Source organism: Phytophthora sojae (genome assembly GCF_000149755.1).
Source record: "Phytophthora sojae unplaced genomic scaffold PHYSOscaffold_9, whole genome shotgun sequence".
Lineage (NCBI taxonomy): Eukaryota > Oomycota > Peronosporomycetes > Peronosporales > Peronosporaceae > Phytophthora > Phytophthora sojae.
In genome coordinates, this window is record NW_009258123.1 from 23,675 (window position 1) to 41,026 (window position 17,352).

Consider the following 17,352-nt stretch of genomic DNA (forward strand, 5'->3'; position numbering starts at 1 on the left):
CCCAGAGTTGACTGAAATCCTGGACCCTGAATTCGTGATATTCTGGGTTTCAGGGGATCTAATTCTCTTGGTTTGCCTTTTGGTGTGGAGGTACGTTCTGAAGTAGACGTGCGCTCCCGCACGTCTTCGAGGCTACATTTTCAACCGGTGGAGTGCCGTTCCGTCGAAGACAAACGAGCCGACAGGGATTACACAAGGTACCCACGCCAACCAAGGAGTGTGATTCTCAGGGTTTGAAGCTTTGCGGCTGCGAATCTCTGGGTCTATCTTCTTGCTGTTGACTCTCAAGTCGATTCTCTGGGTCTACCCCTGGGGAACAGTCTTGGGCTGCGCTATCGAACCCCCCTGGGCGACAAAGGTTTCATCGGCCTCGCCCCAACACTGCACTGGATTGACGCCAACTAGAACCTACGATACCTCACCATATGATTCATACACGTGAAATACCCCCACACCACTGTTTGGCTAGCTGACATTTCATTGACGTTGTAAAATCCATGGGTGGAGCGTTTCTACTCACTGTATGGGCGATCACTACCGACAATGCTACGAACAATACAAGCGTGGCGCGGTCAATCAAGGCGAAACTATCTCATGAAGTTGGAGAGCACGCTGAAGCGACGATGCCGTCATCAGCTGCTGCCATGACGGCTTAACCCTATTGCGAACCGTCTTACATTTGTATAGCATACAATTCTCTTTATATTTTTTTGCAAATGGGCGCACCATGCGCCTATTGACAAAAGGGAGGTACTCGCGGTATTGGACCTTTAGTGTGTAAGAGATAGGATAGTGTTATGCGGTAGTTTTTTGTGTACAATCAACCAAATAGACTTGACTGAAGTATTGGATGATACATAAACATGTACTTTTTATTGGTTGTTACAAAAGACGGTATGCAAATGCTTACGCAAATCACAAAAGGGCGCATCATGCGCCCATTGACAGCGATTTTTTCACCCAATTTTGAAAATGATGCCGATGGGCACATCATGCGCCCCTTGGTCGCGATAGGGTTAATCAGATGCAATGGTCTCCGAGCCACATGGTGTAATTCACGTGTGGTGTCTCGCGCATGTATTGCAGTTCGCTGTGAAAGAAGACCTAAAAGAGTGCTCCATCGTAGACACGAGTATAGGCCATGTTCGAGATGTACTGAAGAAGATGACGGAATCGATTGCGCTGACAGTCCACGACACGATCGAGAGTTTTTTTCTAACCCCTACATGTATTGGTATCACAAAAAACGCCTCGCTTTTCTGATTGCGAAAATGTGTGTCTCACTGTTTGGTACGGCGTCGTTTCCACAGAAACAGCAGTCCAATTTCCCCTGATTTATATAATAGCCACCCCTTAATATGTGCGCTGATTATAAATCTGACTTGCATTTGGGCCAATCATTATCACCCATATGATTTTTCTCGGCCAATGATAATGTAGTGGATTAGTCGCGGAGTCATGATCATAGATAAATGATACTTTGGACGGATGGTCGTTATTCTCATTCTTCCACCGATAGATCGAAAGAAGACGTACAGGGCTACAAATGTATCGAATCATATTTCTTAGAATCAGTGTCTAGACTTACTTATGGCTATCTAAAATATTAGCTAGTGTTGTCATCACTAGTACTGCTTTCATCGCTCTCGGAGCTGTCCGAATCCTCGTTTTCACTGCGGCTACCATAACTTTTGATCTAAGCATTCAGATCCACCAAGTGGGCTCTTGCTTTGTCAATGCAGCCTTGAACAGTTTTCGACGACAAAGTTTTGAAAGCTGTATCAAGCCGACTTCTGACCTGTTGGAATGTAGTATCCTTGGTGTACTGGCGCTCAACTTCTCCCTTTACATTTGCCCACACATACTCAATCGGCTGCAAATCAGAGTAGTGTGGAGGCGTGAACACTACTTTGTGACCCTTCTTCTTCGCCATCGTCACAATCTCTGGCTCTACGTGCTCAGCAGTGTGCCGTGACAACTTTTCCCACATGATCGCTCTTGTATCAGATTCAGCGTAAGGCAAGCCATAGAACTTAGAAGCAGCCTGGATGTCGGATCTCCGACTCCCTTTTCGGGGTGTGTTGGGCGGCAACTTCTTGTGATATTTTGCGTTATCCATCCCGACGCGGCAGTGGTGCAGTTGGCGGTCTTCCAGACAAACGAGCAGCGTTTCAATCCAAATTTTGAAGTAGTCATGATTGAACATCCCGTGATAATCCATATTTTGCTTACCTCCCTCAAAAAATTTCAGCGTCTCCCGCAAAAATTGTGCTTTGTCAGCGTCAGTATGATCGGCATCCGGGAGGTTACGGTCTTTGTCGATAATGGCAGCGATGAAGCAAAATCGGCGACCCTTGTGCTTCTCCTTTATCACGTTGGGTCATAAAGGGAGTCATTATGACTGGAGTAGTTGTGATGTATATAACTTTCATCGAGATAAACCGTTCGAACGCGATCGGCACTTTCACAAGCCATCAACTGCACGTAGCTATCGCGCTTAGCTTCGGTTTCAGCTGACAACCGATATGTCGACCCTTTCCGCTTTCCTCGCTTGAAACCACATCGTTTTACGAAGCGTTGGACGGTGCGGAGCGCTGAAGCCGTAGCAGCACCGTCGGTGACGTCGGCGACTAGCAACTCTTGCTGTATGAGGTGGTACATGACGTCCTTGGCTATCGTGCGCTCACGAATCGCGCTGCGCTCACGAATAAACTCGCGCGCAGACTTATCCATATCAACAGTCGTCAATATATGGGACGGCTTCTGCTCACGGTTAGATGGCGCCGATGCCACGGGTAGAGACCGAAACTCGTCAAAGTCATTCCAAATCAGACGGACTGTGTTGGCTGAGCGCGACAACAGACGTCCAACTTTGACTGCGAGTGGCTCTTTCTGACGTAATTTCACAGCACCAGACTTCAAGTTGGCTGTGACGATGAGGACGTCAATACGCTCCAGGAGCGTGAGAGCTCTGCCGCGGTTATCTGTTGTGTAAGTTTGAGCTTCTGCGATGATCTCCGCCTTGGCGTTAGGAGTCTCAGTTCGCGCTCATTTGGAAGGAGGCATCTTGATACCAGCGTACTTGCTTTGGAGCGGTAAAGTGGCTCAGTTGTCATCGAACGACACAACCCATATTTAGCTTACGGTAACCCCGATTTATCTGACAAACGGATACTGTTAGCAATATCTATTTTGGCGGGGTACAAGTTTATCAAGTCAAAATAGCCTGATATCATTGGACAATATATAGGTGTGGGTAGGTAACGATAAATGTGCTCTTGCTGCTCTGTCGCAAGACGCCGTCTATCTATGCGTTTCCAGCATATTATACGCAGCACAACCCAAAGCAGCTCTGAAAATTTGGATCAAATTGCATGTAATCCGGAAAATTAATAGCAGAAACACCTCTCGATGTTGTCGCGGTCTGTGAAGAAGGAGCTGAGGAGGGTATGCAAGGTGTTGAAGGTAACCTTTCGCAAGCCTGAGCTAGATTGCGTTACTCGTTGGAACAGCACCTGATAAATGGTGCTGTCAGCATTCACCTGCGCAAGCCGATTGAGGAACTGCTCCGCAGCATCCGTGAAGGTCACGAGGGTACACGGACTACACCATCAACGCCGGCGACCGGCTTGCTGCTTCTGTCGGAGACGAAGCCTAGGCAATGCTGACCGAGTTCTGCAGCTTCCTTACACCAGTCAAAGGTACAACTACCATGATGTGTGGTATAGCGGTTTCTGAGTCTGGAGGTCGGTGGCGACAGGCGGCTCGGCCCAAAACGTGTACATCCGTCACCGACTCGGGAGTTTCGGCAAAGTACAGATCGCATGATCTCAAGGGTCGGCGAGCGAGTAGACTTGGTTTAAGTATTGGAGGGGCTGTAACAGCCCAGTTCCACTACTCCATTGCCGGTTCAAAACGGCGCTAGTCCACTTAAATTTGGTATTGACAAATTTGTAAGAAAATCCAAACGAAAATTTATATTTAAATTTTACAACAGGATTTTCTTACGATGCAAAGTGGTTTAGTAGCAGAGCAAAATGGTGCAACCGCGCTGCGAAAGAAGCTCAAGTACCGTACTGCATGTCCTTCATTCGCTCAGTAGCGGCCACAGCGTGCTGGCAGTGAATGGTCATCTTGTTCACCAGACGCAGGTCCATGCACTTGATCGCGCGTCTGGAAGCTCGCTCCAGAATCTCCATCCGAGCTGCCGCAAGCTGTCCACGCGGGCGAGCTGCAACAAGCTCATCTCGTGACCACGCAAGGTCCGCCTTGATCTTTCGCCTTGAGCACGCTAAAGCAGCCTAAGCATTGGTAACAGTTAACTTAAGCGTAACGTTAGGATTACCACGATATCCAGAAAAAAGTGCGTACAGACCCTTACCTTCAATTGGGATGCACATTGACGAATACGGTGCAAGGCGCAGAAGCACCAGGTTATCGTGCTCAGTTACAAGCTCTTCCGTCTGCCTATGGGCGGAAGCGCTGTCCAGCACGATGACGACCTTCTTACTAATGAAGTGTTCGTTGTGGGTAGGACACGCCTTTACCTTCTCGTAGACCTCGTCCGCGAAGGCAGCATTCTCAGCCATCTGAATGCTGCCGCGCTCAAACTGGTGGTGTACCAAGCCTACCTCCGTAGACACAGCGCACTGAATCTGGAGGTTAGCGCCTTTGGAAGGCGGGAGGACCACCGTGGCACGCTTGTCCTTTTCACCCTTCCTTATGTACGCTTGCAGTACGCATTGAAGCTCGTCTCATCGTAATATACGATGAAGTCGCCTGTACACATGTGCTTGCGCAGCTCCTCGGCAAAGGTTTTGCGTTTAGCCTTGTCCACTGCATTGTTGCACGTCTGTGGCTCCACGCGAACCTAGGGCACAAGCCAAACAATCCGTAATTAAGCAACATAAATAATATTACAACACACATACTGCAAAGTAACTTACCTGTTCGAGCGTGTAAAGCTTCCCAGTCAGCTTATCCCTGATTGGGAACGTGCTCAGGTTCACGCGGAGATCCAGCCAGGCTATGCCTTGCAGCTGCGCGAGAGGGTAGGTGCAGTTCTCGTCAATGTACTCCTCAAGCGCCGCCTCGATGTCGGGAGTACACTTGACGCATTGCGCTCTCACCCCCCCCCCCCCCCCCCCGCGTGGGAGCGACTCCACGCGTCCGTTGGCCATAGAGGCGACGTGCAGTGGTGGGCGACATCCCGTTACGTGCAGCCACCAGTCCTCGCCCGCCTTGTAGGCGGCAAGGACGCGAGCCCGAGTTTCGGGCGTGTGCGGGGAGCAGGGCATGGTGATGGAGCGGGGCGGCGTTTGTTATCTTTTGAGCGCAGACTTGCGAATGAGGTCATTTGTTAGTGGGTGCCTTAGCCGTCAAGCTAAACGCCAACCACCAGTTCGGGTTGTGCAAAAACCGCTTTGCTTTGCGTATTGTTTCTGAGCTAAAGTTTGCTAAGTAACATTATTTTAGTGCTATTTCACAAATTACTTTTCCACACTGAAGTGGAGTAGCACCATAGTGGACCGGCAAAGGTGTAGATATTTGTATAGGAGCCCCAATGAAGGGCCTTTGAGCCAACAAATCAAAACTAAATATAGAGTGGATTTTTTCAAAATCCTAAAATAGCGGCACGCGGCGTCTCTTCAAGGTACGACTGCCCCCGTGGGGCTAGATCATGACCACCGCTGAGATCGGCTATCCGAAGTGACGAAAGTTTTCTCGGTCGCCGAGAGCAAGTGCGTATAGCGGTTATCTGGATTCCGCCCCTGGTGAAGAGCTCGTCGAGCGTACGAGCGCGGGTTTCGGCCTGCTCCCGACTTAGCCGGTGCGGTTTTGCGTCAGCGCTCCGTAAAAGGCGAGAGCCACCGTCCATCCTTTGGTGGAGGGCACGGGTTAAGATGAGAAGGAGAAAGAGAAGAAGCGACAAGGAGAGGTTGGCGAGAGAAGGGGAGCGTGCTGTGTGCTCGTGGCACGGCTAATGGAAGGTGCCTGCCTAGGTAACCACTGCACAGACTGGGCGATCTTCGTATCACCCAACAAGCCTGCGCTCCCTGTAGTGTAGGTGTTGTTGGTGTGGGAATGGGAAGATAACGAGTTTAGGCACGTCTGCTACACCACATATGTCTGGAAACAAAAAAAAACAATCCAACCTTTGGCATCGCTGTGGTGGTCGTCTTTACACTCATCTCCAATCACGCTACCAAGGTGGCTCTCAATGCTAACTCCAGCTTCACCGCGAGTTTCGCGACGGCGTTTAAGTCGAAACTAGACGAGTATACGGAGCATGTAAAAACTCGCGAAGCTCCGATAGCCGCTGTTTTGGACCCACGGACCAAGTCACTTCTCCCAAGCATAGTTGACGACACGGGTACCATCCGATAGTACGCCTTGGACGAATATGACGCAGTCTACAAAGCCCGATTCGAAAGCAAGCAGCGATACCCGACTCAGCTAGCAGGAAAAACGCGACGCCGCCTGGAGAGGCATTTTCCAGCTGATCGACGGCTCGTTCGGGTCTGACGAGCCTGCCAACTTTGAAAGAGAATCCCTCGCGTCAGAACGGGATCGCTGGGTTGCTCATGACGACGAAACAACAAACCCCAAGACGAGCCGCCACGAAATCCGCGCGTGGATGAGAAGCTTGCACCCGTTTTCAAGCTCATTACTCGATTGGGGTTTTAGCCACTGGCCGCTACGATGTCGGCTGCATTACCGACATTGCAAGCAGCGACAAGAACAATAGCAACAAAAAGCGAGGTGCTCTCCAAGTCTGTGCGCTTCACGGGCTTGACTTGAGTCGCGATGGGAAGAAGATGTGTAGGAAGACGGACGCTAGAACTTGTTGTCAGGAAGGCAGTAAATTGAATTATATGTTGAGATGCATCAGTGTAAACCTGAGAGAAAGCTAACTTGAAAATCCTCTACGACAGCAGCAGACCACTACGGCTCACACGGATGTGCGAGCGGGGGCAACAGGACTCGTCCCACTAGAGACACGCATCCCTCTCATACTCGTTTTTCCCGCAAAGTCTCGACCAGAACCTCCCCCACAGTACACGGCGAAACACCGATCACCTCCTCCCGTCAGGTTCGAACTAGATGAATCGTTGTACCACAAGACACTTCAATACGTCTGACACTAATGTCGTATTCACGGCGACTCAATGCGTGCGTGGCCGCAGCCAAGTACTACCGCCGTACGACATCCGCGTAGCAACGAATCGGATATTGAAGACCAAACTGACGTTTTCTAGTCGCCGGGGACACCTCCACTCCCAATCCGGGTTTTGGTCGACTCGATAGCACCATCAAAGATGTCGGTCATGGCACTGGGCGCCACCCCATCTCACAAAATGGATGTCGGCGGTCAGGGACAGCTTGTCGGTGACCAAGTTCCGGTCGCTGGTGTCACCTCCTCTCCTAAAACGGTTGCCAGTGGTTGGTAACCAAGATCGGCCATCAGTCATGTCCCGGCTGGCAAATTTTGCTGTTCACTCGAGTGTCCGGTTGTCATTTAAGGTGGCACAGATGGAGCCCGCTCTACCGTCTTCATCGCCTTGCTTTGAAGACAGTTTTGAGCCGGACCACCTGGACGGCGAGTATGAAGTCGAGGCTATCCACGATGACCGGACCCCGTTGTCAACGAGTACTCACCAGACCATCCGAGAGTTCAAGGTGAAGTGGGTCAGCTATGACGAGCCGACATGGGAACCGGCGTCCAATCTGTCGTGCGGTGGCCTCCTGTATGATTACCTACGCCGGAAGCGAAGCGACCGACATTTGCAAATGGTCCAGGTGGCCGACGTGGAGTAATCCCGCGCTCCAACGAGGATTGAAATGCTCGCAGGGGCAATCCAGCCCGCGATGTCAGACGAACGAGGCTACTGGAGATGATGATTGAACTGCCTGCGAGGGCTATCCAGCTCGCAGTGACAGACGAAGAAAGTTACTGGAATCTGCATGTTACGCGTTAAGTGAACGAGTCGCGATGGAATGGAGATATCGGAATGGAGCCAGGGACAACGGACGACGCAAGCAAACCTCAGTCAAACCCTCAACAGACGAAACAAGTTATGATGAAGCGACTAGGAGGGCGACCGAGGCTTTGGGTGCAGCAGTCGAAGTAGAGCGGCCAGGTGTCAAGATGGAGACGTCAACCGCTCTTGCAATGCGGCCCTCAAACACCTCCGAGAGTGCGTCAGAAGCCTCACTAAGACCGGTCTTATAGTGAGTAAGACGGGTCTTATGGATCTGTAAGACCGGTCTTACGGATTTGCAAGACCTGTCTTAGTTTTCACAAGACCGGTCTTAATCGATGGACCAAGCCAATCACTTTGGCCTTGGAGTGGACATGCTACTGAGTGGGAACGCTGCACGAGGCGTAAGCGACGGCGAGAAGAGGTGAAACATGTGCTGGTGAAGGTAGTGGTTGATCGACCGAGGCTTCTGGCGCAATAGCCAAGAAGGAACGAGGCCGGGCATGCACGCTCAAGCCCGTGACTAAGTATGCAGCTGAAGATGGAGTGACCCGTGAGTGGTGGAGTGCAACGGCTGCGAACCAAGCCTCGTTTGAGGCAGCCAAAGCGGTCGAGGGCTGAGAAGAAGCTATGGGAACCGCGACCGAGTATTGGAGGCGATGTACGCTGACGCGAGAGACGATTATGGAACGAAACGACACTTATTCTGATTAAGATGAAGCCTATGTCACCGCCTAGAAGGTTACGAGCCTCGGTTGACCCTGGAGAAGAACAAGCAGGACGGAGCGGGGCTGACACGGTGCCCAACGACGTTAGATCTCCGACGCAGCCTGAGCCAGCACGCCAAGGTTCGACTCCGTAGTGGATGCCCCTTCATCCGACTCCTTGGTCTCCTCGTCGGGGCTAGGAGAGCGAGCTTCATGAGCCGCAGCAAACTCGGCGACCCACGGGGCAACGACCATCGACGTCCGCAACGACGGCTCTATCACGACCGACGAAGCTACAGCCTCCCTAGTCATTCCTCGAGGAACAAAGTCGTACTCGATTCATCCTACCCACAGCTTGTTGACCATCCGATCTCGCAACCGATCCGCACGGTAGCTGCGCTGGTTGTGCTACTTGGCCCACTTATTGCGAAACTTCACAACCAACGGGTTGCGGTGACCGAGTGTTGGAGCGAGGTTGTTAATGGATGCTTTGACGGCCTTCGCCCGAATCCAATGACGACGCTCCCACAGGGCCAGCCCGAGATCGCCCTTCTCGTTAGGGTGAAAGGAATTACCCTGGAACTGCCTGCTCAGGCGAACGAGGAGTTGATGTCCGGTAGCCTGCCGAGAAATTGCTCGATTTGGTGGGTACCCAGTCATTGATCCGGGAAGAGCTGGCGCAGAACTTGGAAAGGGTGAGCGAGGTTCTCTCACTTGCCGAAGGCATTGATCCCGTCCGCCGAACACGGAGCAACTAAGTCGTCGTCAAAATGAGAGGCACGCTAGCGTTCTGGATCAAACTCCCACACTCTTGACCGCCGGGTGACACGAATCCCGGTTCGAGAAACAGTGACGCCAGGTTGCTGAGCTTGCGCGACCCTGCCGCCGCGTCCGAAGTCAAGACGAGTGTCTTCGGTGACCCCACGAGCCAAACGAACCCTCGGTCGGCCTTCGAATTCGTCCACTGACTTGAGTCGTGAAACATGCACCACCAGGTAGAACCGGTATCCACTTCGGTCGGGTAATTCCAACTCATACGCAAACTCGTCGACCTTCTTCTTCTCGCGGAACGGTCCGTGCCACCGATGGGCTAGTTTCTTGGTCAGTCCTGGTCGAACCCGTTCCATGTACAGCCACACTCTGCTCCCAGGCTGCAAAGAAAGCCTCGTTCTCGTCACTGTAGCTCCACCATGGTCAGGGGAACTCGATGCTCGGTCGACCGAGGTTCTATTCTCGCCGACGCCTGCCGTAGCTCCTTCTCCTTCCTTCCAAGTGATGCATTGTGCTCTTCAGCTCTCCGAGCCTATTCCGCGGCTTGGTACTCCTTGGCCATCCTCAGGGCCGTTTCCTGCTGTCGGTTGACCTCTCGGCGCCATGCTAGCGCGTCAGTTTGACAACCGAAGCCTCGTTTGAGTGACGAGGACATTGCCTTGAGCGTCGACTGTGCATCCCACCCATGAACGAGGTAAAATGGAGCTTCCTTCCTCGTCGTATCACGGGAGTTATTGATGGCGAAGATCAGTCTTTCGGCGATCTCGTCCCAATCCTGCTGCAATGGGTCTTCAGCGTATACGCGGACTGACTGCATGATCGTCTTCATCGATCTCTCCTGCTGGCCGTTGGCCTGCGGTCGGTAGCTCACGGTCGCTCTCGACCGAGACTGCATCATTTCTGCGAAGGCTTGGAAGACCTCGCTCATAAATCGAGGATCTCGGTCATGACGGATCAAGGACGGTGCCCCAAAGCGTCGGTAGACACACTCCTCAAAAGCTTGCGCAACGAGTAAGGCAGTAGTTTCAGACATGGCTTTGCCCATCACGGATCCCGTGAACGAGCATTGGAACAGCAGGAGAGCCGTGTTGCCACGGCGACTCTTCGGTAGCGGTATCACGAAGTCCATAGAGACTAGTTGGAAGGACCTCTCGGCTAGAATGTTCCCTGGCGAGTACCCGCGGAACTGAGGTCGGCTCTTACTTGTACTGCAATCAGGGCACGACTTAACGTGTTTCTCCACATCGGCATACTGGACGATCCAGTAATAGTCTCTCGCCGCTCGATGTAGCGTACGGGTAATACCATGATGACTGCCTTCGAGTGAGTCATGACAGCTCTGCAGGACCTCTTGGATCATCGTTGTGGGTACTACGAGTCTCATCTTCAACTCGGCTTGCTCGTCGTCACTTGAACGACGGCTCGTTCTAGTGTAATACAGCACATCGTCCTCGCTCAACACAAATTGGTCCGCCATTTTCCTTGCATCTCGTGCTGCTCTTTATCCAATCTTCGCGTCATCTCCCCGGAGCACTGCCTTCAGATTCGACCACCGTAACTCTTCATCTTAAGCGGTGGCAATTCTCCTTTGGCGTTCTTCCTGTACTACCAGCGGGTCAATGTCTTCCGCGTTCGGTTGGGCTGGTGACATCTCGGCGCGTAGCGGTGAAGCTCCTGCTTCATTCTGAAACTCGTTCGGCACACCATTGGCTTCTATTCGGTGAGATGCGTCTCCCTGATCGGTGACCGAAACTTCATCTGCAAACCGGACGTGTTTCTCCTTTGCTCTCGCTTGTACGTCTGGTCGTCACAGTCACATGTCCGGGTTCAGTCTCGTTCTGCCGTCTGTGGTCGGTTTCTCTTCGCACAAAATCGAAAAAATTCTTGCTACGAGGTTTGGCAGAAGCTACCACAGCCCATACTGCGTTGACCGAGGGTATGTCCTCGACGACGCAACCGTCAGCAACCTCGATGACTTCAGCGATACGGTTCAGCTTCATCAGCTCTAATACTGGGTCGTCCGACGATACCACCGTAGCCTTCTTGCACTCGAGAGTTTCGCTTGCCAGAGAGTTTGCCGCAGCGTTAAACTCTCTCACCACATGCAGGTACTTCACCGACCGAAGCTTGGCCGTGAGGATTTGGTGGTGACTGAGTTGTTGCAGCAATGACTCCTTCCGACAGGCTATCACCCCTAGGGCTTCCTGGATCGCGAGCCTCGAGTCACCAACGACGAGTAGATCGTCGGCTCCATGCTGTAATGCAGCAGAGACGCCGTTGTTCATCCCGGTGTACTCAGCGAGGTTGACAGTGGTGTTCTCGAGGTAAGCGCTCGCAGCAAGCACTACAGGCCACTCTGGCAGCTTCCATAGTATCCACGAGCAACTGCCATATCCACCGTTCTTCTCGGTCTTCGCAGATCCGTCAAACGACATAACGAAGCCTCGGTAGGACCGCGGTAGGCGTGCGTAGAGCAGATGCGGGTCCAAACGAGCAGTTGCTGACCCTCGTATCCGGGGTGTGACCAACGCCAGTGACTTATCCAAATCAACGAAGTTCGTCAAGCCGGCTTGAAGTAGCTGGGCAAACGAACAGTCCGTTTCTTTGACTCATTCGACCAACAGGTGCCACGGCGATAGCAAGACGGCGAACTGGGTAGCCCGACCGAACAATGTCTTGGACTTGTGGACCCAGTCGAGTGTCGAAAACCGAGTGTAGACCCGGATTCGCTGTCCAACGAGTTGAGTAAAACACACCTTCAGTATCAGCAGAAGCGCGAGGACCTCTTTCTCGGCCGGATGATAATTCATCTCAGCATCCTTCAAAACACGTCCGCAGAAGCGAACGGGGTGTAGTTTGCCCTCGTGCTCATGCATCAACGTGGAACTTAGAGACCAATCGTTGGTGAACAACATAACATGGACTTCCTTCTTCCGGTCGAAGTATCGTAGTATCGGCGCTGCCGAAACCTTCTGTTGGAGCATCGCGAAGCTGTGCTTGGCCGCGGTGAGGTCACCCCCCGGGCGGAAGTCCTCGTCCTTAAGCTGGTACAGCGCTGCTCCATAGACCGCAAAGTCTTGGATAAAGCGACTGTAATAGTTGAGTGCCCCAAGGAAGGACTGCATTCATTTCTTCGTTGACGGGAACGGAAGCTCGGTCACCCCAGCCAGCATCTTATCGTCCGGTCGGATACCTTCTGCTGAGACTTCGTGGGACAGGAAGTCTACCTTGGACTGCACAAAGATGCTCTTCGTGATGCTGATACTAATACGGCACTCTTCAAACCGTGCCAGCAATCGGCCTAGCGTCGCCAAGCACGACTCGAAAGTCTCGGCACCGAAACAGATATCATCCACGAATGACCGGCGACTGAATACTGGTGTCAACGAGGAGTCAGCGGGCTCCCCGTTGGCGAACATGTTGGCGATAGGGCTGTTGACCAGTTCGGCTACAGCTCCCTTACCAAGCGAGTTGTCTCGGTCGGCCTCGAACTTGGTCCGGAATGGCTTTGCCGTACCAGTCGAAGCCTCGTTCACCCCAGCATGAGCTTCCTTGTCATGTTCTTCAGCTAGACGCATGCGCTCCGAGAATTTAAACCATTCTCCCGTCGGTTGGACGAAGCCCCAAAGCGCGTTGTCAATCATGCGTTGATAGATCATCGGTGCGTTCTTCAGGCCGAAAGGCATACGCAACCATTCGAAGTGCCCCAGTGCGCAGACGAAAGCAGAGATCTTCCGAGCTCGTTCGGTCATCATAATGGCCCAGAAGCCGCTAGCGGCGTCAAGCGAGCAAAACCACAAGTACGCCTCCATGTCCGTCAGCAAGTCATCCACCAAGGGCATGGCGTACTCCATAATCTCGGTGATCGCATTAACGAGTTTGTAGTCGATACACAGGCGGATATCCACCCCATTCTTCTCCAGGACGATGACGATTGGCGACGCCCATGGGCTGTCTGAGAAGGAGATAAGCCCGGCCTTCAACAGACCCTTCACCAATTCGTACAGCTTACCGAGGAAGCGAAGCGGGGTCCGCCGAGCCTTCTGCTTGATTGGCGCGTGCCCCTGTATATTGATGTCACACACGACACCGTAGGCTGGAGGCGGCAGGGCGTTGCCGCTCGCAATCAAGATCTTCTCGTGGCTCTTAAGCACATCGACCAGGTCCGTCTCCTGCTTCTCACTGAGCTCGTCGTTTTGGACGTTCTGCCCTGAGTAATCCAGCGTCGTCTCCGACGCTTCGGTTAGGTCCGGCAAGAACGCCAGCTCTTGCGCGTAGTCGGTAAGCTCAATCTCGTTCGTGACGTGCTTCGAAACGTCGTTCACGGTGTCATCACCTTCGCCAGACCCTTCTGCAACCATGGCATGCATGACCGAGATATAGGTCGCCTCCAGTAGCTGCCCGGGGTCATCGATCGCACTTACATCCGAATCATGGAATTCAGTGTCGGCGTCAGCGGTTGGGGCACCCGCGCCAGGAGAAGCCATACGAACAGCGCGTACGGGAGTACTTCGACAACAGTAGACGCGATGGCGGTGTTGTCGTGCACGCTAATCTTCACAGCTACTGCAGGAACAACATCGCGGAGTTTGCTCTAGAAAACCGGAGCTCGCAGTCGACATGGATTGGCCGATTTCTGAAGCACTACGCGTCGGATTCACGGACAGGCAACCCGCTCGCTAGGCGGCAAATCTCCGGGTACGTCCGAGTCATCCGAAGCGATGTCCTCGTCGTCCAAACCATCGTTCGACCCACCAGCACGTTCCACATCGGTTGTATCAGCTCGAGCGACCTCGACCGAGCCTTCGCTGACCCTGGGGTCGTCGTCGTAGTCATATACATCGGGTTACGAGTACTCATCATCCAATGGTGCTTGTTGACGGCCGTCTGGCCATGGCGGGGCATCCGGTGGCCTCGGCAGGATCTTTCGCGGCGTAGGGTAAGTTCGGCGCTCGACCTCGGGCGGCTGTTCAGCCAACCATTGCTCGTTGCATCCATGACGGTTCTTCAAGGTCACGCATCATTTGATTGCAGACTAGCTTCGAACCGACTCGAATCCCTGAAAACCAGGTGACACTCAGGGTCATCTTCTGAAATCCTGGGAATTCTGAGGAATCTTGGGGAACTGTGGGGATTCTTGGGTGTTGGCTCGGGAAACACTTAAGTTCAGTATAGAGAGTCTGGATTTATGGTCCAAACCCAGAGAATCATCTTTGGAACTCTGGGTCACCTGCACTCAGGGAGGTGAACTCTGGGTCATCGTGCGGCACTCTGGGTAACAAGTCTGCTGCAGTGCAGACTCGTGTGTATCTCCTCAAAGCCACACTTTTAGTGGGTTTAGCGGCCTCCTGCGCATGATCATGGTAGTAGTGGGTTGATTCTGAGGGCAATTTGATCCTCTGGGGCACTCTTGAGCCACAGCAAGATGAGGTGTACTCTGGGATACATTCTCCAGAGACACTTTCCGCCAGACTTTAGGCACTCATCGTAAGGGAAAGTCCGCGGCTGGACTGAGTGTTCTCTGAAATTCTGGGCGTGCACTCCCAGGATTCACACTTCCAGCCAGTTGGGCCCATCTGCGTTCAGACGCTGGATTCATCCCGAGAAATCACTTCTCTCCCACAGTCGCCATCCATGTCACGCGGGTACAGCCGCGCCGTACCCAAGTCATCCTCCAATCAGCATCCGATACAAACTCCAGGTCACAGAGGTGACGGCACATCGTCGGCAATTTTCTGGGGACCGCCTCGTGTCAGTGTGACCACCATGTAGCCTTTTTTTGCTGGGGACGTCCACAAATCTGGGGTAATACCCGTACGACCTGCATCAACACCCTCTAAGACGAGGCAGCGCAGAATGGCCTTCCGAGCCAAGTTCTTCTCCAGCTTCCAGCGCTAATGTACGTGACTTCGGACCTTCTGGCGGTAAGGTACCTTGTAGGCCGGCTTCAGTGTTGCGCAGAATGCGATGAACTTGGGCTACTCGACGAGCAAAATGGCTGAGCATTCATCACGACCCAGTCAACCAGAACTCGGTCGGCGTCGGCTTTACTGAAGTCAGTCCCACACTCTGTTTAACTGTCACGCCCCGGGGCATGGTCTTCATCGCCATTGAGGCCGTTGCTGTTACGTATGACTATTTATTATATTTGGCCGTACATTATGAATTGTGTAACAGCACATAGGATCTGATCACGGGAATTGTATGTAATAATATTTTACCCTTTATATCTAAATATCGATTTAGGCTTTGTAAAATGTAGGCACTCTAATCTTGTCTCAAAGTCCGTCCGAGGTTTGCTGGCCGGGACAATAAACCGAGTACGGCGGGAAATTAAGGAAACACCCATTCAGACCAGGAATGTGGTCGTCCCTTAGTTCTGAAAATAAGTTTTAGACAAAAGCCAGACGAAACTCGGTTTTCGGCCATGCGCGCTTGTACTTCTGACCGCTTCTTGCGGGTAGCTAACAGTGTCGGACATTGCATATTGAAAACGTTTGGTCAAATTGCTGGTTCAAATATATTTTTACGCAAATCCTGATCTGGGGTCGTGGAATAATTCTATTTCGGGTCCGTTAAAAACCGGATGCGTTTAATTATTTTTTGGGTCATCTAGCGCCGTTTACGATATATTTGTTGACGGGTGGAATGCAGAGTCTCAGACTAGGTCTGCTGTTAATTGGTTTCGAATTTTCCTCCCGCAATAAGCCCGCCTTGGCGACATGTTCACTTTTGACACAAGGGCAACAACCGTTAGTTCACTGCAGCACTCGTCACTTTTCACTTCACGCGTGCTAAATTGATCATAGCACCTTGCTTTCTTACAAGCTTACTGAGGCATTTTTCATGCGTGTATTCCAACAAATTCTGGTAGATAAACATTCAACAGAAACGGGAGTGCATACGTATATATAGCCTTACTACACGAGAAAGCGGCTTGAAAATGCCCAACAAAATAGTTTTAACATTGGGTTATTTAACAGAGCCAAAACATAACTAGGGCTTCGCGGGGGCTGAGATAGCAAAAATAAACAAAACAGATAAACGCACAGCGCACACGACTTAGGCGCGCCGCAAGCGCGGCGCGCCAGTCGCCCGCGCTGTGCTTTTATATTATGAGCATCCACATCTACCAGATAATCAGACCTTTTAAGTACAATAACACACTTACGATAATATCAATTTGCTTTCTTGCCTCCGCGCTCTTTTAATAACCAAATACAAGCAAGTTATAAGCTGCATCAACGCCCTCCCAAGCCGACGACTATTCTTACCTTCGTGCTGTAAATTCACCCTTCGTCTTCAGGCGTGAGAACTGGAAATGATTCGAATGAAACTTGATGATGCGATTGATGCTTCTTCATTGATAGAGACCGACTAGATAATTATTCAGATTACCTATTAAGTTTACTTTCATAATATTTCAATATATGATGGATACTTAAACGCATGCGTTACACGCACGCCTTCATGCGACACCAAATTAATCCTGTGCCGGCTGCGTAGCAGCATAACTTACGGTACACTTGCTATCTCAGTAATATTTCATAATTGCAGCCCCGAAATCGGATGTTCTCGAAAGTTCTGGTTTTTCCTATTCTCCTCCCTTTATCGCAGTGATTTGGATTGTTTTTGGGGGTAAAAAAAAATCTCGCCGAAACCGCATAAAAATAATGGGCTTTTTAATTGTTTTAATTTGAATAATAATACGGTTTTTAATTTCGTATTCGTTTTTACAATTCGTGAAGTTTTGAAATACTCGTGAAATGTCCGAGTGAATGTTGCGGATCCCCGTGCGAAACACTCGGAAACCGGCGTAAAACCTTGCCAATCGGCAAGGATTCGTTTTGCATACTGGCCCCCTTACACAAGTTTTCGCGTAGTGTTCAATG

The 17,352-nt window shown here is 51.7% G+C and overlaps 2 protein-coding genes across 2 annotated transcripts; both read right to left on the minus strand.

The window, feature by feature from the left end:
- Positions 1-1,696: 1,696 nt before the first annotated feature.
- PHYSODRAFT_523327 (hypothetical protein) lies at positions 1,697-2,119 on the minus strand (the record flags this gene model as incomplete). The annotated part of the gene is made up of 1 exon (XM_009535922.1): positions 1,697-2,119. The coding sequence occupies one exon, from the start codon at positions 2,117-2,119 to the stop codon at positions 1,697-1,699; it is 423 nt and encodes a 140-aa protein (XP_009534217.1).
- Positions 2,120-8,794: 6,675 nt separating this feature from the next.
- On the minus strand, positions 8,795-9,816 carry PHYSODRAFT_338174 (hypothetical protein; the record flags this gene model as incomplete). The annotated part of the gene is made up of 4 exons (XM_009535923.1): positions 8,795-8,993; positions 9,102-9,241; positions 9,471-9,599; positions 9,628-9,816. 4 exons carry the CDS (start codon positions 9,814-9,816, stop codon positions 8,795-8,797), a joined length of 657 nt encoding a protein of 218 aa, XP_009534218.1.
- Positions 9,817-17,352: the final 7,536 nt, after the last annotated feature.